The 26,108-nt window shown below is 49.9% G+C and overlaps 1 protein-coding gene across 1 annotated transcript; it reads right to left on the reverse strand.

The window, feature by feature from the left end:
* Nucleotides 1-10,211: 10,211 nt before the first annotated feature.
* Nucleotides 10,212-16,477, reverse strand: CYP1A1 (cytochrome P450 family 1 subfamily A member 1). The gene is made up of 7 exons (XM_038579887.1): nt 16,332-16,477; nt 12,945-13,806; nt 12,276-12,402; nt 12,098-12,187; nt 11,882-12,005; nt 11,651-11,737; nt 10,212-11,495 (listed from the first exon to the last, which is right to left on the reverse strand). The coding sequence occupies exons 2-7, from the start codon at nt 13,779-13,781 to the stop codon at nt 11,186-11,188; spliced, it is 1,575 nt and encodes a 524-aa protein (XP_038435815.1). The 5' UTR covers nt 13,782-13,806; nt 16,332-16,477; the 3' UTR covers nt 10,212-11,185.
* Between the last annotated feature and the right edge of the window lie 9,631 nt (nt 16,478-26,108).

Below are 26,108 nucleotides of genomic sequence, written 5' to 3' on the forward strand. Positions count from 1 at the left end.
CCAGCCCTAGACCTGCCTTGCAAGAAATGGTAAAGGGAGTTCTTCAAGCTGAAACAAAAAATACTAACCAGTAACATGAAAGCATAAGAAACTATATAACATACCAGCTAAAGGTAAGCACAGAGTTAAATTCAGAATACTCTAATACTGTTCTATGGTGATATGCTAACCACTTAACTCTAGTATAAAGGTTAAAGGAAAAAAAAAAAGGTTAAAGGACATACACTTATCATGGTGAGCGTTGAGTAATGCTTAAAATTGTTGAATCACTATATGGTACACCTGAAACCAATATAACACTAATTACATTTAATTATACCAGAATTTAAAAAAGAAAAAGGTTAAAGGACAAAATGATTACAATAGCTATAACTATAATAATTTGTTAATGGATACACAATATAAAGAGATGTGAATTGTGATATCAAAAACAAAAGGAGGGAGTAAAATAGAATTTTTGTATGCAACTGAAGTTAAATTGCTATCCATAAAAAATAGATTGTTATATATAGAAGATGTTTTATGTAAGCCTCATGGTAACCACACAGCAAAAACCTGCGGTAGATTCACAGAAGATGAAGAGAAGGGATTTAAAGGATACTTCTACGGAAAGTCATCAATTCACAAAGAAAGGCAGAAAGAAAAAAAAAAAAAAGAAAGGCAGAAAGAGAGGAAGAAAGATACAAGGGAACTACAAAATAGCCAGTAAACCAATGAAGAAGGTGGAAGATGGCGTTAGTAAGTCCCTACCTATCAATAATTATTTTAAATATTTTATTTTGGGCAGCCCGGGTGGCTCAGAGCCGCCTTCAGCCCAGATCCTGGAGACCTGGGATTGAGACCCACATCAGGCTCCCTGTGTGGGGCCTGCTTCTCCCTCTGCCTGTGTCCCTGCCTCTCTCTCTCACTCATGTGTCTCTCTCTCTCTCTTCTTTCTTTTTTTTTTTTTTACGATTTATTTATTTATTTATTTATCATAGACAGAGAGAGAGAGAGGCAGAGACACAGGAGGGAGAAGCAGGCTCCATGCCGGGAGCCTGACGTGGGACTCAATCCCGGGACTCCAGGATCACGTCCTGGGCCAAAGGCAGGCGCCAAACCGCTGAGCCATCCAGGGATCCCCTCATGTGTCTCTCATGAGTAAAAAAATAAAATCTTAACTAAATAAATAAATATTTTTATTTTATTTATTTTTATTTTAAGTAGGCTCCACACCTAATGTGGGGCTTGAATTTATCATTAAGAGATTAAGAATCACATACTCTACTGACTGAGCCAGCCAGGCACCTTTCAATAATTATTTTAAATGTAAATTAGAATTTAATTTTCCATTCAAAAGACCGAAAGTGGTTGAATGGTTAAAAAAAATAAGACCTAGCTATACACTGCCTACAAACTACTCACTTCAAATTTCAGGACACACAAAGGCTAAAAAGTGAAGGGATGGAAAAAAGATATTCCATGCAAGTGGAAACCAAAAAACAGCATAGGTAGTTACACTTAGACAAAATAAGGCTTCAAGGAGGATCCCTGGGTGGCGCAGCGGTTTGGTGCCTGCCTTTGGCCCAGGGCGTGATCCTGGAGACCCAGGATTGAGTCCCACGTCGGGCTCCCGGTGCATGGAGCCTGCTTCTCCCTCTGCCTATGTCTCTACCTCTCTCTCTCTCTCTCTGTGACTATCATAAATAAATAAAAATTAAAAAAAAAAATAAGGCTTCAAGCCAAAAATGCTACCAAGAGATAAAGAAGGTCATTATATAATGTTAAAGAGGCCAATTCATCAACAACATATAATAATCATAAATATATATATGTGTGTGCGTTGCACCCAACGTCAGAGTACCTAATATATGTTTTTGTTTTTTTTATTTTTATTTTTTTTGTTTTTAAAGATTTTATTTATTTATTCATGAGAGACAGAGAGAGAGGCAGAGACACAGGCAGAGGGAGAAGCTGGCTCCATGCAGGAAGCCCAATGTGGGACTCGATACCAGGTCTCCAGGATCAGGCCCTGGGCCGAAGGCAGGTGATAAACCGCTGAGCCACCCAGGGATCCCCAAGCACCTAATATATGTTAAGCAAATACTAACAGATCTGAAGGGAAAGGTAGACAGCCACACAATAATAATAGAGGATTTCAATATCCCACTGTCAACAATACCTAGATTATCTAGAGAGAAAATCAACAAAGAAACATTGGATTTGAACTATACTTTATACCAAATAGACCTGACACACATCTACAGAACATTCTGTCCAATAGCAGCAGAATACATATTTTAAGTACGAGGAACATTCTCCAGGATGGCTCATATGATAGGTCACAAAAGTCATGGCAATTTTTTTAAAAGATTTTATTTATTTATTCATGGGAAACACAGAGAGAGGCAGAGACACAGACCGAGGGAGAAGCAGGCTCCATGCAGGGAGCCTGACGTGAGACTTGATCCCAGGATCACGCCCTAAGCTGAAGGCAGATGCTCAACTGCTGAGCCACTAGGTGTCTGGAGTCATGGCAAATTTAAGTATATTGAAATAATACCGGGATCCTTGGGTGGCTCAGCGGTTTGGTCTCTCATGAATAAATAAATAAAATCTTAAGAAAAAAAGGAAATAATACCAATTATCTTTTTCAAACGTATTGGTATAAAACTAGAAATAATTGAAAGGAGGGAAAATGAAAAATGAACAAATACATAGAAATGAAGCAACACACTCCTGAGAAACCAATGGGTCAAGGAAGACATCCATAGAGAAACCAAAAAATACCTTGAAACAAATAAAAATGGAAACACAGGCATGCCTGGATGGCTCAGTGGTTGAGCATCTGCCTTCGGCTCAGGGTGTGATCCTGGAGTTCTGGGATCGATTCCCACATCAGGCTCCCTGCATGGAGCCTGCTTCTCCCTCTGCCTGTGTCTCTGCCTCTCTCTTTCTGTGTCTCTCACGAATAAATAAATACAATCTTTTTAAAAAAAATAAGAAACACAACACACCAAAACCCATGTGATGCTGCAAAAGCAGTTCAAAGAAGGAAGCTCACACAAAATATGCTTATGTTAAGAAAAAAAGAAAGATCTCAAATAAACAACCTAATTTCATAACCCAAGGAACTAGAAAAAGAAGAAACTAAGGCCAAAGTTAGTAGAATTAAATAACAGAGATCAGACCAGAAATAAATGAAGCAAAGACCAGAAAAATAATAGAAAGATTAACCAAGTTAGCTTTTAGTTTGTTTTTTTTTTAAGATTTTATTTATTCATGAGACACACACACACACACACACACACAGAGACAGAGACAGAGACAGAGACAGGCAGAGGGAGAAGCAGGCTCCATGCAGGGAGGCCGATGCGGTACTCGATCCCGGGACCCCAGGATCACGCCCTGGGCCGAAGGCAAAAGTTCAACCACTGAGCCACCCCAGCATCCAGCTTCAATGGTCTATAAGCCTGATATGATATATTCTGGTCTCCTAGCCCCTGATGTGATTTTTAAAAAATTGAAATAGAATACATATATCAAATATTCACTGTTCTAAAGTGTGTGATTTAATCATTTTTACTGTATTTACAAAATTGTGCAATGGTTACCACTAATTGCAGAGTATTTTCCTTACCCCCCCAAAACAAATCCTGTACCACTAGCGTCACTTCCCATTCCTGTCCTACTACAATTCAGCCCCTGGCAACCACGAATCTGCTGTCTCCATGGATTTGCCTATTTTGAACATATCACATAAGTTAAATCATATAATGTGACCTGCGTATAAAAAGTGGTCTGGCTTCTTTGACTTCACATAATGTTTTCAAGTCCCATCCATGTTACAGCATGTGTAAGTGTTTCCGACATGATTTTTTTACTGCAGAATAGTTTTCCATTATATGGATATACTGCATTTTATTTATCCATTCACCAGGTGATGCATATTTGAATTATTTCCACTTTTTTGGCTATTATAAATAACACTGCTGTGAACATCCATGTGCAAGTTTTTGTGTGGATATATATTTCAATTCTCTGGGGTATATACCTAACAATGGAATTACTGGATTATAGGGTTACTCTGGGTTCAATCTTTTAAGGAACTATTTTCCAAAGTGGTAAGATCATTTTGCATTTCACAGCAATGTATGAGTATTTCTTTTTTTTCTTTTTTCTTTTTTTTTCTTTTTTTTCTTTTGAAGTATAATTAACGTATAATATTCTATTAGTTTCATTAGTTTATAACACAGAGATCCAACATTTGTATATTTTACAAACTGGTCACATGATAAATCTAGTTAACTTCCACCATCAAACAAAGTCACCACAATACTTTTGACTGTACCCCCTCTGCTGTACTTTACATCCCATGACTTATTTATTTTATAACTGGAAGTATGTACTTCTTGATCTTCTTCACCATTTTGCAACTCTGATCAGTCCTTTCCCACCTGTCGAACACAGCGATGTTCTCTCTATAAATTAGTCCGAATTTTATTTTGTTTGCTTTGATTTTTAGATCCTGCTTATAAGTGAAATCATGCGGTACTACTCTCTTTTACTAACTTATTTCACTGAGCATAATGCCCTCAAGGTCCATCCATGTCATCACAAATGATAAGATTTCATTCATTTTATGCATAAGTAGCATTCCATTGTGTACACACACGTGCACACACATCTTCTTTTTTTTTTTTTTTTTTTTTTTTTACATCTTCTTTAAACTATTCATCTATCGGGATCCCTGGGTGGCGCAGCGGTTTGGCGCCTGCCTTTGGCCCAGGGCGCGATCCTGGAGACCCGGGATCGAATCCCACGTCGGGCTCCCGGTGCATGGAGCCTGCTTCTCCTTCTGCCTATGTCTCTGCCTCTCTCTCTCTCTCTCTCTGTGTGACTATCATAAATAAATAAAAATTAAAAAAAAAATAAACTATTCATCTATCAATGGACACTAAGGTTGATTTTATAACTTGGCTATTTTTTAAAAAGAATTTATTTATTTATTCATGAGAGACACAGAGAGAGAGGCAGAGACACAGGCAGAGGGAGAAGCAGGCTCCATGCAGCGTGACTGATGTGAGACTCGATCCTGGGATTCCAGGACCACATCCTAAGCCAAAGGCTCAACTACTAAGCCACTCAGGTGTCCCCACTTCGCTATTTTTTTAAAAAAATATTTTATCTATTTATTTGAAAGAGAGAGTGCACGAGCATGAGTCGGGGGAGGAGCAGAGGGAGAGAGAGAAACAGACTCCCCACTGAACAGGAAGCTGGTCTTGGGGTTCCATCCCAGGACCCCAAGATCGTGACCTAAGGGAAAAGCAGATGCCTAACTAACTGAGCGACCCAGACGACTCCATATCTTGGCTACTGTGAAGTAATGCTGGGATGCCTGGGTGGCTCAGTGGCTGAGAGTCTGCCTTAGGCCCAAGGCGTGATCCTGGGGTCCCGGGATTGAGTCCCACGTCGGGTTCCCTGCATGGAGCCTGCTTCTCCCTCTGCCTGTGTCTCTGCCTCTCTCTGTGTCTCTCACGAATACATAGATAAAATCTAATAAATAAACAAATAAACAAACAAATAAATGCTGCTGTAACAAACACGGGAATGCATATATTGAGTTAGTGTTTTTGTTTTCTTCAAATAAATACCCTGCAGTGGATTTACTACATCCTGTGGTATCTTCTATTTTCAATTTTTTTTTTAATTTTTTTTTAATTTTTTATTTTTTTTATTTATGATAGTCACAGAGAGAGAGAGAGAGAGGCAGAGACACAGGCAGAGGGAGAAGCAGGCTCCATGCACTGGGAGCCTGATGTGGGATTCGATCCCGGGTCTCCAGGATCACGCCCTGGGCCAAAGGCAGGCGCCAAACCGCTGCGCCACCCAGGGATCCCTATTTTCAATTTTTTGAGGAAACTTCATACTGTTTTCCATAGTAGTTGCACAGGTCATATTCCCACCAGCAGTCCATGAGAGTTCCTTTTTTCTTTTTTAAGATTTTATTTATTTATTAATGAGATACATACAGAGAGAGAGGCAGAGACACAGGCAGAGGGAGAAGCAGGCTCCATGCAGGAACCCCGACGTGGGACTCGATCCCGGTTCTCCAGGATCGGGTCCTGGGTTGAAGGTGGCGGCGAACCGCTGAGCCACCCGGGCCGCCCGAGGGTTCCTTTTTTCCCCAACATCCTTGCCAACACTTGTTATTTTTTGCCTTTTTGTAATAGCCATTGTGACAGGTGTGAGGCGATATCTCATTGTGGTTTTGAGTGGCATTTCCCTGATGATGAGTAATGTTGAGCATCTTTTCATGTGCTTATATTTTTATAGACACTAAAGTATATCATGCTTCCCTGAAAAGACTCAGAAGCCCCCAAATGAGACAAGCACAGATTATTCAGGGGACCTTTCATAACTGATTCCCTCTTCATGTGTGCTCTACCAGCTGCGATTCCCACGGTGGGACTAGTAAAAGTAGGAAAAGTTCAAAGTTTATCACTGACCTATCATAAGTCGTATACGACCACACTTTGCTCTAAACAAGCTAGTCTAAATTTATTAACTAGAGTTGTCAGAGATAATTGTATGGCCCATGATTTCCTCTTAGTCAATTAAGGGGAAATTTGGGTTATAGCAAACACTATTTGCTACATCTCTGTAAATGGTGTAAGACAAAAAGAAAATGCCACTTGACTCTAAAATAAGCCAATTTGGGGCACCTGGGTGGTTCAGTGGTTGAGTGTCTGTCTTTGGCTTGGGTCATGATCCTGGGGTCCTGGGATTGAGTCCTGTGAGAAGCCTGCTTCTCCCTTTGCCTACATCTCTGCCCTTCTCTGCGTCTCTCATGAATAAATAAATAAAATCTTTTAAAAATAAATGACTAAAATAAAATAAAATAGGCCAACTTGATTTGGGAACAATTTTTTTTAAAGATTTATTTGTTTATTTATGAGAGACACAGAGAGAGAGGCAGAGACACAGCAGAGGGAGAAGCAGGCTCCATGCAGGAGCCAGATATGGGACTCGATCCTGGAACTCCATCCCGGAACTCCAGGATCATACCCCGAGCCGAAGGCAAGATGTCCAACCACTGAGCCACACAGTCATCCCAATTTGGAACAATTTTTGATTGCCTGGATTTAATAATCTAGGTTTTTGGTTTCCAGACTATTAAAAGACTTAGTCATTTTGATTCTGATAATTGCCTATGTTACAATTGGCCTGTGTAGTCTGACTAGAATCTTAAGTACTACTAGGACATTATCGGTAGGACAGCCATTGTCACATCAGATGGACCAAGAACTCATGCTACAACAGAAGAGGGAAAGATGAATTCTAGGTCAATTATAGATGACATTCAGTGGATGTTCTTAATCAGCAAATTTATTTTAATCAGCAAAATCGTGGCAATGATGAAAATCTGGATATAATGGATGATATCCTAAGACCTGACTTTGTCTGCCCTCGATGAAAAAGGAGGACTGAGAAAGAAAGCCCCTGATAGCTGGAAATAATCTGATGCTCACAGCCAGACCTCACTTTTATCACAAGCTGCTCTAATGCTCGCAGGGTCCTTTGTTACCCTCTCTGGCTCTCTTCTCACGGAACACCAACCTCATAAAAAGTTATTCTGAGAATGTGATAAAATGAAACAAATAAGGTCACTTTTTGTAGAGGCAGAAGTAGAATTAAGTTAGGGACAAACAGGGCTGGGCAGGACTAGATAGGGGCCATAGAAGCAGGCTTACAAAAATCCCAAGAATGCTGAGGTGTAAGGAAACCAGATTTAAAGGAACAAGCCAGACCACCCTCCCGTATCAGAATGACCACAGGGAGGAGAAAATAGGGAGTTTTGGGGACACCTGGGTGGTTCAGTGGTTGAGCGTTTGCCTTGGGCTCAGGTAATGATCCTGGGGTCCTGGGCTCGAGTCCTCCATTGGACTCTGCAGGGAGCCTGCTTCTCCCTCTATGTCTCAGACACAGAGAGAGAGGCAGTGACATAAGCAGAGGGAGAAGCAGGCTCCCTGCGAGGAGCCCGATGTGGGACTCGATCCCAGGACCCCGGGATCATGACCTGAGCCAAAGACAGATACTCAACCACTGAGCCACCGAGGTGCCCTCAGGGGTAGAATTTAGTGACTTACCAGTTGCACATAACACCCAGTGCTCATTACATCAAGTGCCCTCCTTGTGTAATTCAGTGGACATTAGTATATTCACAAAGTTATACAATCATTTCTACTACCCACTTCCAGAATATTTCCATCACCCCTAAAAGAAACCCCTGCACCTTCCATTCTCCCCTCCCTCCATCCCTGGCAACCACTAATCTACTTTTTTCTCTATAGATTTACATTGTTCTAGACATTTCATACAAATGGAATCATATAATATGTGGCCTTTCGTGTCTGGCATACAAGTTCTTTTTTAAGCAAAAAATAAATCAATACAAGAATGAGCACCAAATTCCTCATTTCCCTATATAAACAGGTTGCTCCAACTAACTTTAGCTCATTCCTGGCAGTAGCCTGAAACTCTTGTTGAGGGGGCTCTATCTCCCCTTGCCAGAAAACAGAGAGTATGAATGGATGTGTGATGGCCATTGCACGATGCTTGAGTTAGAAAGCTAGGCTGGGGCGCCTGGGTGGCTCAGTCAATTAAGCATCTCCTTTTGGCTCAGGTCATGATCAAAGGGTCCTAGGATTGAGCCCCACATAGGGCTCCTTGCTCCACGGGAAGTCTACTTCTCCCTTTCCCCTGCTTGTGTGCTCTCTCTGTCTCTCTCTCTCTCTCTGTCAAAATCTTAAAAAGCAAGCAAGCAAGCAAGCTAGGCTGGAGGTCACATCTCAAGATGTGTCGTCTCCCCGTTTCTCCACCAGAACCGCTCCTGGCTTCATGGGTCCAGCCTCTGTCCTTACTGGGCACCACTACTCTGACACCCTAGATGGACAGGGATTTTCAGTGTTGAAATCTGGGCCACAGTCTGCTTGTGGTGCCCAATGACCAGAGTCCTCCTTTCCCAACTGTGACCAGCCTTGGGTTCTAGAAAGGCAGCAGGGCCTGAAACGGGCATGAACAGTGAGGAGTAGACCACAGCTTCTGAGCTGAGAACCTCCCTCCTTCCCCCACACCGTGACCAGAGTCTAGCCTATTGGACTTGAGAATCTAACACTGTGAGACCCAAGTAAGACTGGCCTTTATTCTCTTTCTTTCTCTCCTCTTTTCTTTTCTTTTCTGTGTCGGTTGTTTTTTTATTGTTGTTTAGGGGGGTTATGTGGGTTGGCAGTGCTTATCGTTTTCTTTTGCTGTTTTCTTGTTTTGTTCTTTTCTTTTCTTATCTTTCTTTTCTTTTTTTTTCTCTTTCCTTCCTTCCTTCCTTCCTTCCTTCCTTCCTTCCTTCCTTCCTTTCCTTCCTTCTCTTTTTTTAAGATTTTGTTTATTGACTCCAAGCTAAGCTCAGAGCCTGACTCAGGCTCCATCCAATGACCCTGAGATTATGACTTGAGCCAAAGTCAAGAGTCAGAGGCTCAACAGACTGAGCCACCCAGGGGCCCCCTCCCTCTCATTGTTTGAAGAGCGATCTGCCTAAATGTCCTTAAGTTCTTCAGGATCCCCACCCCCACCCCCACCCCCACCAAGCAGCCAGCCCCAGCTCTGGGCCTCACCCTCCTGTAATATATCTCTCTGGTAGAGCCCTACTCAGAATGAATTGGATGATGTGTTTATAAACTGGCTCCTCCAACCTGTTGGGGAGGCTTTTGAAGGCAGAGACCGTGTTTTATTTGGTTTATATCCCTCCATGCCTCGTCTAGAGGATGTGCTTCGTCAACGTGTGATCAATTTGGGAGGAAGGCAGTAAGAGCTAGTCTTTTGCCCCAACTGGATTGTGAGCTTCCCGAGAGTCACAGCTTCACCTCTTCACTGCCTCCTCCTCTTCTTCCTCCGACAGTAAAAACCAATATGAGACTGGGCTCAGACTGGGCATGTAGGGGAGTGATGGATTCATTCAAGATTCAACAAATTGGGATCCCTGGGTGGCGCAGCGGTTTGGCGCCTGCCTTTGGCCCAGGGCGTGATCCTGGAGACCCGGGATCGAGTCCCACGTCGGGCTCCTGGTGCATGGAGCCTGCTTCTCCCTCTGCCTATGTCTCTGCCTCTCTCTCTGTGTGACTATCATAAATAAATAAAAATTAAAAAAAAAAAGATTCAACAAATTTCCACAATAGGACTTCTGAATAATACTTTTATTTAGTTAGCTTAAGTAGATGTTTCTTACACATTTCTGGATACATGGATTAGAATTTTCTCTATTGCACTCAATAAATTGTTCTTAAGCTCTTATATACGATAAATGCAGACATACCAGTACAACGCAGGCTGGATAAAAGCTTCTTGTGTACAAACATTTTTTTATTTTATTTTATTTTATTTATTTATTTATTTATTTATTTATTTATTTATTTATTGGTACAAACATTTTATTTTATTTTATTTTTTTGGTACAAACATTTTAAAAGGCATTTTTTACATAGAGCATAGAGACTTGGTCTCTGGTGCCTGAATCTGGGTACTGCCTCCACTCTCTACTCCTCTTGGATTCAAGTCCCCAACCCCTCCTGGACAGGAACAGGGGCCTTCCAAGGCTAGGAGGCAGCCCTGTTCCTGCCTGCAGGGAGAGCAGAAAAAGGTATCACTGTGTCCCAGAAAGATGTGGTCAGATTGCTCAGCCTTGTTCAAACTGGGAGACCACCTCTGCGCCTCTTCCCTTCACTCTTGCCAGCTCCCAATAGTCAAAGCGATTGGACAGGCTCTGGTGTAGCCTGCTCTGAATGTTTCTCAAACCAGTCAGTCACCACAGAAAGCCAGCCAGTCATTGGGCTCAGGGGCTTCTAGAGCATTCCCTCGAGGTTTCCAGGGGCTTGAGGACCTCCTAATCCTACCAAGCCTCCTGGCTCAAGCACAGCTCCAGAAGATCCCATCTGCTCCTTCGTGGCCCTGCTGTGTCCACTGTCTGTGGTCAGTATGCAGAGGAGCAAGTCCAGAGTGGTGGGCAGGCATGAGCCTTCAGGCTTCCCGCAGCCCAGAAAGCAAAAACCAGCCAGACCAGTATCTGTGGGTTTCAGGCCATAGCTTAGAACACCCCCCTGACCCCGGGCCAGCCCCCTGGCCCGGCCACCCAGACAGGCCAGGTAGACAGAGTCTAGGCTGCAGGGCTCTCAGCCCCCTCAGTGCGCACCCTCACTTGGAAGTGTTCACAGCGGGCGTGCTTCATGGTCAGCCCATAAATGGGGGTCATATCTACCTTTGTGCCCTCTGGCACACTAAATTCCACCTGCTGCAGCAGGATGGCCAGAAAGAGAAAGACCTCCAAGCGAGCGATGGTCTCACCGATGCACTTCCGCTTGCCCAAACCAAAGAGAATCACCTTCTCACTCAGTGCCTTGTTGATGGTGCCATCGAGAGTGAGGAATCGTTCTGGTTGGAACTCAGACGGGTTACCCCATAGCTTCCTGTAATCAGAGAGAGGAGCTGAAGTGGTCAGAAGTGAAGCATCAAGTGGGTTGAACCCCAGCCCAAAAGAGTTGGGGTTGGGCAAGTGGCCCAGAGTCAGCGAGGTCTGAGGCTTGGCAGAGGGCAAAGTTTCCCTTGCCTCCTCTCGACTTACTGGTCATGGTTGATCTGCCACTGGTTCACAAAGACGCAACGTCCCTTGGGGATGTAAAAGCCACTCAGACTCGTGTCTCTTGTGGTGCTGGGGAGGAAGGAAGCCCAGTCAGGCTCAGGACCGCAGGACATCCCCTTGCCTCCCATACATGTCCCTCCCACCAGCCCTGATGGGGTAAATGGACCTGAGGAAGGCCCAGTATCAGACAGCAGGGGATCCATGGGGCTTTACCTATGAGGGATGGTGAAGGGGACGAAGGAAGCATGTCGGAAGGTCTCCAGGATGAATGCCTCCATGTAGGGCAGCTGGGGCCTGTCAGAGAGCCGGGGTTGCCGTGCCCTGCCAATCACTGTGTCTGCAGAACAGAAAGAACCATGTGGATGAAGGTGCTGCCCGGAACTTGGCCAGGCCCTCTGCCTTGAGCACTTAAAGGAAGCTACCACCTACCCAGCTCCTTCTGGATCTTTTTCTGTACATTGGGGTTTGTCACCAAGTACAGGAGGCTCCAGGAGATGGCAGTTGTGACTGTGTCAAATCCTGACCAGGGAAGAACAAAGGGACAAATCAGGCAGTTGGCAGGTTGGGGCAGTTGGGCCCAGGAAAGGCACAATGGGGTAGCTCTTACCAGCTCCAAAGAGGTCCAAGACAACATTAACAATCTTCTCATCAGACAGCTGGATATTGGCATTCTCATCCAGCCTCTTATCCTGACAGTGCTCGATCAGGCTGTCTGTGACATCCCGAATTTGGCCCTGGGCGGGGAAGGCCCACAGGTGAACAAGATGCCAAACCCAGACCTACCTTTCCATCCAGGCCTGGTTCTTCACCATCCCTAGCACCTTGATTCAAGAGATGACCCTCTACCCGAAGGCTGCCATCCCAGCTTCTCATGCCTCTTTAAGGTGATCTCCTGCCTCAGAATACTGGCAGCCCCAGCTCAAGGGACACCCGAGACAGAGGTGTCACCCAGGCAGGCTCTTTACCCTTCTCTCTCCCATGAAGCCGGGAGACCAGCTTTGTAATCCTTTCTGTTCCCCCACATCAGCTGGCCTAGGGTCCCGCACAGACTGGGTGTTCAGTAAATACTGCTGTCTGATGGAAGGAGAGAAAGGCTAATCAAGGAAAAGTTCTATTTCCTTGCCAAGGATGGAGTCTACTCTACCGCCGGCCTCAAAATCCCAGGGTGAAGGCCCCTGAGAGCCCGCCAGACCCCTGAGCCCCCTACTTCTTCGATTATCTCTGACCTGCTGGCCTACACCCCACCACCCACCTATAATCTCCCCCCAGCCTGTACCTTCTCAAACGTTTTATAGTGTTCCTTGACCATCTTTTGCATGAAGCTGTAGAATCTCTTATTCAGGTCCTTGAAGAAATCCAGGGCAGGGTTGGGTAGGTATCGAAGGATGGGAAAGAAGTCCAAGGGGTTCGCAGAGGCAACCCCCTCTCCAAACTCATTACTCAGGTTGACTAAGCTAAGCAGCTCCTGGTCGTCATGGTCATAGCGCTTGCTAAAGCACATGGCACAGATGACGTTGGCCACCGACACCACTATGTATCTATAGGGATCAAAGCGCCCAACCTCTGCCATCTGCTCCTGCAGCCTGCTGAGAAGGGCCTCGGCCTCCTTGCTCACATGCTCTTCCAGGTAGCAAGAGCACGAGGAAGCCGGGTCGGAGGCAATGGAGAAACTCTTCAGCGCGTTCTGGGCCAGGCGCCTGCGCGCAGCCCACACTGGTCCGGAGTCTGGGCTGAAGGTCAGGCTTTGGCCGTCGGTAACCAGAGAGAAGCTGTAGAGGTCGGGCCGGCCCTTGAAATCATCCCCCTGGCGCACCAGGGCCTGCCGGATGGTGTCCAGGCCACTGAGCACCAGCACGGGGGTGGAGCCGATGCGGATCTGCAGCACGTCCCCATAACGCTGGCTCAGCCTGGACAGCGCCAGGTGGGGGCTCTTGCCCAAGGTCAGCACGTTCCCGAGCAGGGGCCAGCCCCAGGGCCCCGGTGGACTCTTCAGGCCTTTGGGAAGCCGAGGCTGCCAGGCCTTGACCACCCAGAGTACCAAGCAGAAGACGGTGGAGGCCAGGAGAAGCTCTGAGGCCGAGATGGGGATGGAGAGTCTGAACATGGACATCATCACCAGCGTAGAGACCTCAAGACAGCTGCGGAGACATGGGGTGGGAAGAAAAGGTCAAGAGATCAGATGGGGAGAGATGAGGAACCAGTGTCCTCAAGGGTCAGCATGCTGGTCAAGGAAAGGAGAAAGCTTCCTATCCAGAACAGCTAACACACACGCAGGGGAGGAGGGGACGGGAGAAGCTGCTCGTCGATCTCCAGCTACGTGCCAAGAACTTCACAGCCGTTCATTCCGTCTTGGCCACAGCCTAAAAGGTAGACTACAGTGAGGTTCAGAGAAGGTAAGTGACTTGCACACGATCACACAGTCAGGAAGTGTTGGATCCACGCTCCCAACTCAAAGTGTCCAATTCCAGACCACAGCTGCACCAGTCTAAAACAGGGTTTTCCTTAGGGCGCATGGGTGGCTCAGTTGGTTAAGCATCTGACTCCTGATCTCAGCTCAGGTCTTGAGCTCAGGGTCTTAAGCTCAGGGTCGTGAGTTCAAGCTCAGCATGGAGCCCACTTAAAATGAATAAATAAAATAAAACAGGGTTTCCACACATCAGTCTGTGATTTCCTTATAGCACCTGCACTGTTATTTATTTTATGCTTTTCTAAAATCAACCTTAAATCTACCCACTTAGCATCATCCCAAACAAAAACACCTGCGTCAAAGTACAGGTTTGATTTCTTTCCTCCTAACGTATATTAAACACATAGTCGACATGTGTCACCTCCAATTGGCTTGAGCGCTACCCACCACACTTGGGGAATTACTGCCATCGGGGGAACTAGGGATCATGCTCTCCTTTTGCCTTATTTCATGCTTAGGGAAATTGACCTCCAGAGGGGCCACTGACTTGACCAGAGTCACTCAGCCAGGACTCAGACCTCATAGGGAAAGTTCCCTGGGAAGTTCTCAGCTCCTGTCACAGGTACCTCCCTTTGAAGAGTGGTCAGATCAATGAAAGGGAACTCTCCCAGAACTCTCAGTTTTGCACTGCTCCATCCCAGAGTCTAAGGAATCCTGCCAGACCAGACCCTAGGACACGGCAGGGAAGGGACAGGTGACTGGAAGGCCACAGCCTGAGCCACACTACTCAGCCTCAGCTCTCTGAGTTCAGCCACAGGGCTGAAAAGCAGCCAGAGACAAGCTACACTGAGGCTCCTGGTTGTAGAAATCCAGGCCAGGGTTTTTGTTGGGCTCGGTTCTCAATGAATGAACAGTAGTCAGCTTTTGCCAGTCACCAAAGAACAGAGATAAATGGAAGATTCCCACCAGAACAGGGTTGCAAGAAAATGCTAGACTGGAATAAGGGAAATGAGGAATCAATCCGAATTTAACAGAGGGGAGACAATATTTTCCTCTAGCTTGTTCTAGACAGGGTGTGCAAATTCATGGAGTAGTCTCCTCAAGACATTGGCCTCTAACTGGGGCATCGGCCAGGTGCCAGGGACTGGAGACAGGAGATCTGGCGTTCCATGGCATGGCCTTGGACTTGCATTTCGCCTTTCTGGCTCCAGTTATATCGCTTGAGGGAGTGGAGGGGGGGTATGATCTCTGATTCAAGGGGCTCAGCTAGATCTCAGAAAAGAGAAAACCTAGATCTGACCTGGGGAACCTCCCAGTGTGACCTGTGAGGTTCCCCCACAGGAGAACCATCCGAGATGGGGAGATTATCTGGTTCCTGCCTTGAGTCTATAGCCATCTGTCTAGGGAGGCTGCCTGGAGGAGCTGGATCCCAAAGCACACTCAAGCTCAGGCTCCCTGAGTGAACTAGGGACAAGCAAGCCTTGGGGTGCCATGGTGTTCCCTTCTGCACGCAGGGCACCCCAGGGACCTCCAGCCTTAGCGAGATGGTAGGAGGCCAAGAGAGATGTGACTGGCGAATGTTCAGGGGCGGATAGGCCAGCTCTCGGCAGCCGGCAGTCTTGCACACAGCTTGCCCCCCAGTACAGGTCAGAGGAGGCGGTCGGTGAGGCAGCGAAGGGCCCTGGGCAGTGCCCAGGCCTCCCGTTCAGATCAGCAGCTCCTGTCCTGGCCAGCACATCGTGGCCCTGACAACCCAGGTCTGCGGAGGGGCGAGACAGCTGCGGTAGCTTTTATATAAGGCAAAGTGCAGCTGGTCAGAGCCCAACCTGCCCCCCTCCATCCATCCTGACCACCCAGGGAGAAGCCCCCCTCCTCACACAGCCTGAACAAGGGGCTGCACATCACCCTGGCTTCCCACAGCCCCGTCCTTACCCCAGTCTCCCAGGTGACCCTGATGGGGAGGCCCCAGGGCATTCAGAGAGTCGCTGGGAAGGAAACTGGAGCCTGATGGCTGGAGTCCTTGAAGCTCTAAAATCTAGAATTCTGGCACCAGCTGTGGGGCCTTGGGTAATTCCTTCCTGCCCTTCCCCTGGCCTCAGTCGTCCCACTACGGAGCTGGAGCGCCTGGCCACTAAGGACACTCTTAGTGACCTTTTTGAGTTGCTAGACCAGTGGCCACCTAGGAAAGCTCGGAGGCATCCCGACTTTCTTCCTGTTGGGAGGGAAGGGCCGAGCCAGAAGGCCCCCCACACTCACCTGTGGCCGTGAGAAGGTACTGAGCCGGCACGAGCGGTCTCGTAAGCCAGGGACCCCAAGGAAGGAAGGCTCCTAGGAGCTGTCCCCTTCGGGATGAGGGTGAAAGCACTTGTACCTTTATAAGCGGCTCGCGCGCTGGGCCACGCCCCCTGGAGCTGGGACGGGAGGGGCGGCCCCTAGGCGGGAGGTGGGGTGCTGTAGGATGTAGGGGGAAGGAGGGAGGGAATAGGGGGTGAAGGGGTGGGAAGTGGGGGGGAAGACAGGGTGGGGGACCTCAGAGAGACAGGTAAGAGCCCACTAGGGGATTCCTCATCCAAGTGCCAGCGCGCCAAGGGGTGAGGGCAGGGGACACCTGGACCCCCAGGAGGGCGCAGACCCCAGCTAGGTGGGGATCTGAAGGAGGCGTCCCGGGACAGCCCCAAGACGGGCTCCAGGAAGCCCTGCATCCCCCGCTGCGAGGGCCGGTCGCCCTCTCCCTCCCGGTGCGTCCGCGGGGCGCGGGGCTCGCAGGGGCCTCGGCTCGGGGCTGCGGGCGGGAGGGGAGGGGCGGGGCGGGCGGGCGGCGGCCTCTTCCCCCGGGGGACCGGGCCCAGGCTCGCGTGAGAAGTGCGGCGACCCCAGCCCGAGGTCACCGGGCCGGAAGGCCAGCGGCGCCGAAGGGCTGGCTCGCTTCCCCGGGGCCCCCGCAGCCGGTCACCGGGCGAGGCCGGGGTCCCCGAGGCGCAGCCGCGCGGGGCGGGGACGCGCAGTCCGCCGAGCGCCCGCCGCCTCTGGGGAGCCCGGGAGCGCTGGGGGGCTGCGAACCAGGGGCGCCCCGGCCCGGCCCCCAGGCCTGAGGTTCCCTCCTGGCTGCTGGGGTGTGAGCGAGTCTGCGGGCCGGAGAAGTGGGGCGACGAGTGGGGCTGTGCGGCGGCGGGCGGCGGGCGGCGGAGGAGGGGGACCCCCGGGCTGGGGGGCGGGGGGGCGCCCCGGGGCGAGGCCTCCCCGCCGGTGCGCAGCCCGGGGCAGAGGTCACGCGGCCCATCCCCGCCGCACCTGGCCGGGGGCGCGGTGCCCGGGAGTTGCGTGAGAAGGGCCCGGGGCGGGCGCAGCCACCCGGACTCCCCACCTCGGTCCCGGCGCTGTCACGCGAAGTTGGGGGGGGCGGGGGCGGGGCTCCCATAGGGCCGGGCTCGGGGCGTGGGAGGAACCGCCCGGCTCCGCGGGGCGCAGCTGGAAGGGGGGGCGGTGCAAAGGGCCCAGCTTTGCGTGCGGAGCCAGGCTTTGGCCCGCCAGCGGGAGCCCGCGCGTGTCGTGTGTGAGTCCCACGCGTGCGGCAGGACACGCAGCCCCAGGCCTGCCCGGCCCTCCCGGGAACGCGCCGCTTGCTCCAGCTGCGCCCCAGCCACCCGCACCACCGGGGCTCCCCGCCTGCTCCCCCGCTCGGCGAGGACACCCCAGGACACTTGCACCCGACCAAAAGCCGGGGCTCCGAATATCTTCCAATCGCCTGCTCCGCGCCGGGCGCTGTTCCTGGATGCGGGCGATTGATCGAAAAGTGAACGAATCTGACGCGCGTCCTGCTCCCGTGGAGCTCCCGCTGGGGACGCGAGGGGGCGGCGGTGAGCGGATAAGGCGCGGGGAATGTCGGAGCCGGAGAGGCGCTTTGGAGAGAAATAAAGGAGAGAAAGGGTAGGAATCACCGTGGGGAAAATTGCAGCTCAACGCAGGGTGCTCAGGGGCGCCTGGCTGGCTCAGGTGGAGCAAGTGACTCTTGATTTCCAGGTCATGAGTTCAAGCCCCACCTTGGGTGTGGAACCTACTTTGAAAAACTTAGGGTAGTCAGAGAAGGCCTCGCTGAGGAAATGAGCGGACGCAGGAGTGTGGAACCAAGACTCAAGGCGAACAAACACCTGGAAGCAGGAGGAAGCAGCAAGTTTAAAGGCCCCTAAAGGTGGTCCTTGGGTCGGACAAGGAAGGGAGAAGCACCCGGGGCCCTGGAAATGCGCAGTCTTCTTGTGACTGGGGGTTTCTCCTAGAATTGAGGGTCCCCTTCGCAGGGTGCAGAGAGCACCCCGCAGAGAAACATCTTCTCTGTGTGAGATCGCATTGTGGGGTCTGGGGCAAGGAAGATGGCTCTGGCTCTAGTGCTGAGAGTACACCTTGCGGAGGAAGCCTTTCTCCACCCTGACATCTGTCCAGCCCTGCCGCCCCATCCTCCGTTCAGGATCCCATCATTGCTCCCTAGGGTCAAAACAGCCTCCAAACCTGGTTCCCACTTGCCTGTCACTCCCTCCAACTCCTTCTCAAGCCTGTGGTATCCACAGTGGTCCTTTCCAAAATGGAAAATGTCACACACACACACACACACACACACACAAAGGAAAACGTCATTCTATCGCAACCATGCCCCTTCAATAGTTTGCATCTGAACAAAGCCCAGAATCTTCGACAGAATCCTACCAGGCCTGATCACCTCTACCTATTACTACTACTACTACTACTACTACTACTACTACTACTACTACTATTACTTCTCCTTCTTCTCCTTCTTCTTCTTCTTCTTCTTCATACTTTTTATTTCTATTTTATTTTATTTATTTATTTGAGAAACAGAGCACACAAGCAGGGGAACGGACAGAGGGAGAGGAAAAAAACAGACTCCTCACTGAATAGGGAGCCTGGGATCCCGACCTGAGCTTAAGGCAGCCACTTAGCTTAACCAACTGAGCCACCCAAGTGTCCCACCACTTCTACTTCTAATCTCCCCTATTTTATTTTATTTTTTTAAAAGATTTATTTATTTATTTATTTATGATAGATAGAGAGAGAGAGGCAGAGACACAGGAGGAGGGAGAAGCAGGCTTCATGCCGGGAGCCTGACATGGGACTCGATCCCGGGACTCCAGGATCACGCCCTGGGCCAAAGGCAGGCGCCAAACCGCTGAGCCACCCAGGGATCCCCTCTCCCCTATTTTAAACCTCAGCTAAGGGGCAGCTGGGTGGCTCAGTCAGTTAAACCATCCAACTCTTGATTTTGGCTCAGGTCATGATCTTAGGATGTTGAGATCAAGCCCTGTGTGGGGCTCCTGGCTCAGCAGGGAGTCTGTTTGAGAGTCTCTCTCTCCCGCTACCCTGTCCCCCAGGACACTTGCACTCACTTTCTTTCCCTTTCTCTCTTTCCTTAAAATAAATAAATACATCTTTAAAAAAAAAAAACAATAAATAGGAGAGCCTGGGGGGCTCAGTCGGTGTCTGCCTTCTGCTCAGGTCTGAGATCCTGCTCAGTAGAGAGTCTGCTTCTCCCTCTGCCTCAGCTCTTCCCCCCTCCTTGACCTCTCTCTCAAATAAATAAATAAAATCTTGTAATCAATCAATCAATCTCAGCTAAAATGTCACTTCCTCTGGGAAGCCTCTACCCCCCAAATCCTCCCCACAGCTATTTCAGTATCTCCTGATCTATGTTTCCATAGTTACTCCTCCCTGGTAACTCTCAGGGCTCTTGACCCTTGTGATGACTTCAACCCTACCTGTCATTTTTCCTCGAAGCCCTAACACAGAAAAACACCAACCTGGGGGAAATAGATTGATAAGCAAAGGCCTTTGCAAGATATTAATGATTGGTCAATGAGTTAAATCCCTCGGGGTGATGCTGAGCTGCCCCAAGTGCTGATACTATGATAGTGGAATTTAGGCAACAAAACAGGCAGGAGACAAGGGAGGTATCCACCTCTGCATCTCTGGTTTAGCCTGAAGAGCTTCGTGGTCCCCAAGAGAAGTCTGTCCAATCTCCATTGGAGCTAGAGCCGCAGAGAATAGAAAATACACATGGAAATTGTGGCAAAGAAGCCAGGAGCAAGGCCTCCCTCCCAGATCCCTCTCCTATTCTGCAGCCTAGTCCTTGGCTTCCCAGAGTCCCCATCCCATGCCCTAGCTCTAGAGAACTGTGGCAGCCGGCTCCTCAGGGCTGGAAGGTCATCTGCTAGGGCTCCTGACCAGGGACCCAGCAAACTCCTCTTGGTAGAAGATGCTTTGATCACATACTCTAAGGGGCTCTTGATCCCCAAGAAATTCATTAGCTGATTAAGCCGATTTCTCTCCCACTTCTCAGGCAATTTGAGCTAAAGAGACAGATGCCAGAAAAGAGAAGGCCCAAGGACATGTGGCAAACCAGACTCTAGAACTCTGGCCCCTTACATCCTGGCCAGGGCTCTACCCACCATGATTTATCATCTCAGACTACCAGCGCTCCAAAGGTGGACAGGCTCAGCCCCTGGGTCAGGGCCCCCCATCTCCCCATACTCCTGGACGAGAGTCTGGTGCACTGGGGTTACGAGGGGCATTGCACTCCTCATCAATAAGCCCTGTCTCGGGGAACAGCCCCCAAGACAACGGGGCCTCCAAATCACCAGGCAGAGAAGGAGGGAGGCAGGCAGGAGGTTAGAGGGCCTTGGCGTGGAGCTGAACAGCCCATCCTGGGTCAAAGTTCTCATGCCTTTGCGTGAGAAGACTTTTGGCTAGGATTCCCTGGCCATCGATCAATCTGCTACCAGGAACATGGGGGCAGCGGGGCAGCAGGGCAGCAGGGAAGGGAGAGGGCTCGGGGCTGAGGGTCTTGGCCCAACCAAGAGTGTTTGGTCAGCACTTCGGAAGGCGGTGGGGGGGTGGGGAGGCATGGAGAGACAGCAAGAGCCACAGCAAACCCCTGTCCCATGGCGGAGATGGGATTCACACCCAAACATAGCCTGTGCCTAATTTGGAAATGCTCAGGAGCTGTGAGATGGCTGAGACCCTGGGGTGGGCGCAGGTAAGGGGCTCAGCAGGATAGGCGGACTAAGAAGGGTATATGGGGGCATTCCTGGCCTGGGGAGAGGGCGCAGCACTGAAGGGCAAGGCAGCGGGAGGCCGGCTGAGGCTGGGGGGCAAGACAGGGGTGTGAGCAGATGTGGAGAAGTGGGACTTGCTTCCCAGGGTGTCTTCAGCCTCCACCACCCCCGAGCTCTGAACCCTGAGCACTTCCCCTTCCTACCTGCGCCCAGACAGCCAGGGAGATCCAGTTTGCTGGAGCCAGGGCTCCTCTGGGGGAGCGCCTCTGGCTCTCTGGCACGCGGCTGCTAGAGTTAGGGTTGACAACACTTTGTCAAGATAGTCTTTGTCTAAGCCTGTTGAACTGGTATAATTATTAAAAGCGCCTTCTTTCCCTCTTGAGGGAGTCCTGGCTTAGACAATACATCATATAGTTGCCCAGTGCTAGTGGCTGTCTGAGGGGCTTTGCGTGCCCAGCATCCATTCTCTCTTCCTCTGGCAACACCACTTGGAATGTCCTTTGGGGACCCCCTCACTCCTACTGTCAGCCAGGCGGTTTGCAGGAACTGGCCCCGCCCCAGGGTATTAGGCTAGCTGACCCAGGCCGGGCCAATGAGAACCTCCAGAGATTTTTATGAAATTGTTGGAAAAGAGTTCTCTTTTTGCCAGGGGTGGCTAAGCTGGTTAGAAAATAAGTCTGGGGCTACCAGTGGCCATTTTTAAAGAAGGCCTACGTTCAAATGACGCCCATTCAGGGGAAAGCAGAGCTGGGAGATGAGGGCAGGGGAACAGAGAAAGAATTGATGACCTTGGGCACCTAGATCCCGTTATTCCAGAAGCCAGGAAACGCACCCATAGAACATCTCTGGTGTATGACTCCACATCACTACCACCTCCTTTTTTCCTTCTTCTTCACCTCTTCCTCTTTCCCTTCTTCCTCCACTGCCTCTTTTTCTTCTATTAGGATTTGGGGTTGAGGACTTAAAGCTGAAGAATCGTAACCGAAACCTGCCTGCCAGAGAGCTCTCTGAGTGATTACACCTCAGGCCTTGGGGCACTGGGGTGGCTCCGTCGGTTAGGCGTCTGTCTTTGGCTCAGGTCATGATCTTGGAGTCCTGGGATTGAGTCCCCACATTGGGCTCCCTGCTCAGCGGGGAGTCTGCTTCTCTCTCTCTCTCTCATATGCTCTCCCTAATAGATTCATAAAATCTCTAAAAAAAGAAAAACCGCAGCCCTTGAGGCTGACCCTAAGATATCCTGAACAGTGGGGTGGAATCCTAAGAAGTTATTCCTAATCACTTCCATTGGCCTGTCCCTGTGCCAAAAATGCCACCATCGACATCACTGGGGGAGGCTAATTCTTCTCCAGAAGCCCCTGTGACAGTGTTGAGGAGCTCTTGGCTAGTGAGTGTCTGGAGAGAACCCACATATGAAGCAGAGGCCATCAGACGAGTGTGTGCCCCTCAATGTACTGGGAGCAGAGCTCAGTGTCCCATTGGCTGGGGGATGCCCTGGGAGGGAAGTGGCCGTCTCCAAGTTCCTCATGCCCCAATTTGCTCCCACAGCTCCTAGCTGAGGAAAAGATACCATTCTCTTGCCAAGTTCAGGGATGGAACAAGTTGAAGTTTTCAGAAGGAAGCTTTTGTGGAATCTTGGGGGAAGCAGTCCTTATGATGGCCTGCCAGGCCCTTCCAGATGTGGCTCCTATTAGCTCTCGGACCTTATCTGGCTCACTCCTCTCTAGGCGCAATAGCCTCCTTGGTGTTCCTAAGACGCTCCAGGCAAGTCCCTGCTTATATTTGTCAGGGTCAGTCCTTGCAGGAAACAGGGGGCTCCCCTCGAATTGGGTCATTTAAGAGAGTTTAATAAAGGGACCATTTGCAAAGGTATGAGCAAGATTTAGAGAAGCCAGCAAGGGACAATGCAGCACCGCAGGGTTAGCAACAACAAGGCCGGATTTGATAAGGGAAAGGAGCAGAAGACAGACCACAGGGAAGGAGGCTACGGAGAGGCTACACAGAGGGAGCTGGGGCCTTCAGTAGAGAATTGCAGCTAACATGCAAAGACCCTGCAAGGAGAGAGCCTAAGCACTCTGACCTCACTCTAGTCATGCCCTCTGATGTCCTGCTGGTAACTTCCATGAACCCAACTGAAAGCCAGAGAGCAAGGAACCAGTTCTTGTAGCCCACGAAATTCAGCCTCCGGGACCAAGGGTAGAGAACAGTGAAGAGTAGGTCTGGAAGGGTAAGTGGGAGATATCCAGCACTCTGCCTCAGGACCTTTGCACTTGCTGTTCCCCCTCCCCCTGGAAGCTTTCTCCCCAAATCTTCATGTCTTACTTCCTTCATACATGGTTTTTGTTTGTATACTTACAAACTTCAAATATACTATATATTTTATTATGTAGTGTATAGTCTATTTCCCTCGACTAGAATGTAAGCTCCAGCAGAGGGTGGACTCTTTTCTCTCTTCTCTCTCTCTCTCTCTTTTAAAGATTTTATTTATCTATTTGAGAGAGAACACAAGCCAGAGTAGGAGCAGAGGCAGAGGGACAAGCAGACTCTACTCTAAGCACAGAGCCCAATGAAAGGCTCGATCCCATAACCCTGAGATCATGACTGGAACCCCAAGTCAAGAGTCAGATGTTAGCCAACTGAGCCACCCAGGTGTCCCCTCTTGTCCGTTTTGATCAATGCTTCATCAATAGCAAACTGGCACATTGTGGATGCTAAATGCATATCTGTTAAATACATGGAATGGAAACATGCTAAATCCCCAAATAGAAAAATACATTTTTAAGAAAATCTTTATTTATTTATGATAGTCACAGAGAGAGAGAGAGAGAGAGAGAGAGAGAGAGGCAGAGACATAGGCAGAGGGAGAAGCAGGCTCCATGCATCAGGAGCCCGACGTGGGATTAGATCCCGGGTCTCCAGGATTGCGCCCTGGGCCAAAGGCAGGCGCCAAACCACTGCGCCACCCAGGGATCCCATAAAAATACATTTTAAAAAAAGATTTTGTTTATTCATGAGAGACACAGAGAGAGAGAGAGAGGCAGAGACACAGACAGAGGGAGAAGCAGGCTCCGTGCAGGGAGCCCAATGCGGGACTTGATCCCAGGACCCCAGGATCATGACCTGAACCAAAGGCAGATGCTCAACCGCTGAGCCCCCCAGACGTCCCCCCACATCTATTTTTAAATAACAGAGGCCCAGTGAGATTCTGGGTCTCTATAGGCAGGGTAACAGGTCCCAGATGGCCACCCGAAGGATTCCCCACGCAGGCCAGATCCTTTCTTCAGCACCTGCTCGGTCAGTCATGTCGCTCCCAGAAGACAGGCCATGGGCACAGCCATCCTTGAGAAGCTCCTCCCAGCCTGGCCCAGAGCAGGGGTCCCAGCCTACCCAGCCTTCCCTCCTGTCCAGGGCCAGCAGCTGGCAAGGCGCGAGGCTGACCACATGGCCCTGATCACCGGAAGTCCTCGGTCTCTTTCGGTGTCAAGGCCTCCCGGCTCCTCTCGACGGGCTGCAGTCGAGCCCCCCCAGTGATCCGCAGGGGGCAGGCTCTGGGGCGGCCCTCAGCAGACGCGCTCTGCGGGATTGGGATGAGACCCCCATGTTTTGACAGGTGGGGACCGGCTGGGAAGGTGCAGACCCTGGGACGCTGCACAGAGAGGGCTGGTGGGGGGTAAGGGGCACGGGGTGCACACGGCTCTGGGCTAACTCTAGAGCACGTGCAGAGGAAGGCAGCCCTTCTTTTTCCTTTTGCTCTTCTTCCTTCAATAGCAACAGATATGATTAATTTAGGCCCATATTATAGGTCGGAATTTGGCTAATTCTACTCAGGTTGGCAGGTGCCTTTACTGCTGGGGAACGTTTGCCAAGCCAGTGAATTGTAAAAACAGTCGTGCAGGGAGATGTTTGACTTGCTGGAGGGCATGTTTGGCAGGCTCCGGGGCATGCTCCGCCCAGCTGGAGATGCCCTTTTATGCATAAACACAGAGATTAGCTGAGAGCGAAAGCTGCATCCTCTCATCAAAGCAAGGCCTCTGCTTTGTCAGCCAAATGCTCCTGGATGACCTCCCACTGTCTCTGCCCAGGAGGTCGTCTCTTTCAGCCCTAGGGGGGCACAGCCTGGTGCCCCACCAGCCGATTGTCAGACTACTCCACCAACTTAGGAACCGAACCCTTTCTCAACTGCCCCACCCCTGGTAGACACCCCATGGCTGTTCCCCCCACGTTGGGGCTCTCTTCTTCCTCACACCCTCCCCACCCCTAGTTTTGTGCAAGGATCCTCCATGTTCCCTCCCCAGCCCCCAGCCTGACCTAATGTGTCCTGGCTGCTCTGAACCAGTCATGGCAGCCCCAGTTGCCTTGCTGGTGATTAGATTAAACTCAAATGTGTGATGGGATTCTGGCCAATGACCTGTAGAAGAAATCTAGTTGGTGATAGGAATGTGGTTAAGAAAGACAGGTTAGGGCGGCCCGAGTGGCTCAGTGGTTGAGCGTCTGTCTTTGGCTCAGGGCGTGACCCCGGGGTCCTGAGATCGAGTCCCACGTCGGGCTCCCTGCATTGAGCCTGCTTGTGTCCTGCCTCTCTCTCTCTGTCCTCAAGAATAAATAAATCTTTTTTTTTTTAAGACAATTTTAAAAAAGAAAGAAAGACTGGTTAAGGATAGCAGAGTATCACAAAACCTTCAGAAAGAGAGGAGAACGTTTTGTGGACCATTTTTATGTGTGATACTAGGTCCAATCGAGCTGGCTGCCAAGGGGGCCACTGCTCTTCCTATGGGTGCTGGGTCCGGGACAGTGGCTGCACTATTGGCGGGAAGACAGAGGCTCCCAAGAGCCTGAGAAGGTCCACCGCACCCCCCCACCCCCCTCACCCCCCGCCCCAAGCCTCATGGCCTGCAGGAGACAGAAGCCAAGAGCTAGAGGTGTGGTGGAGAGAGACGGAGATTCTGCTTGAGTTTTTATTGCCTAGAGTAAAAAA

Source organism: Canis lupus, chromosome 30 (assembly GCF_011100685.1).
Source record: "Canis lupus familiaris isolate Mischka breed German Shepherd chromosome 30, alternate assembly UU_Cfam_GSD_1.0, whole genome shotgun sequence".
Classification (NCBI taxonomy): Eukaryota; Metazoa; Chordata; class Mammalia; order Carnivora; family Canidae; genus Canis; species Canis lupus.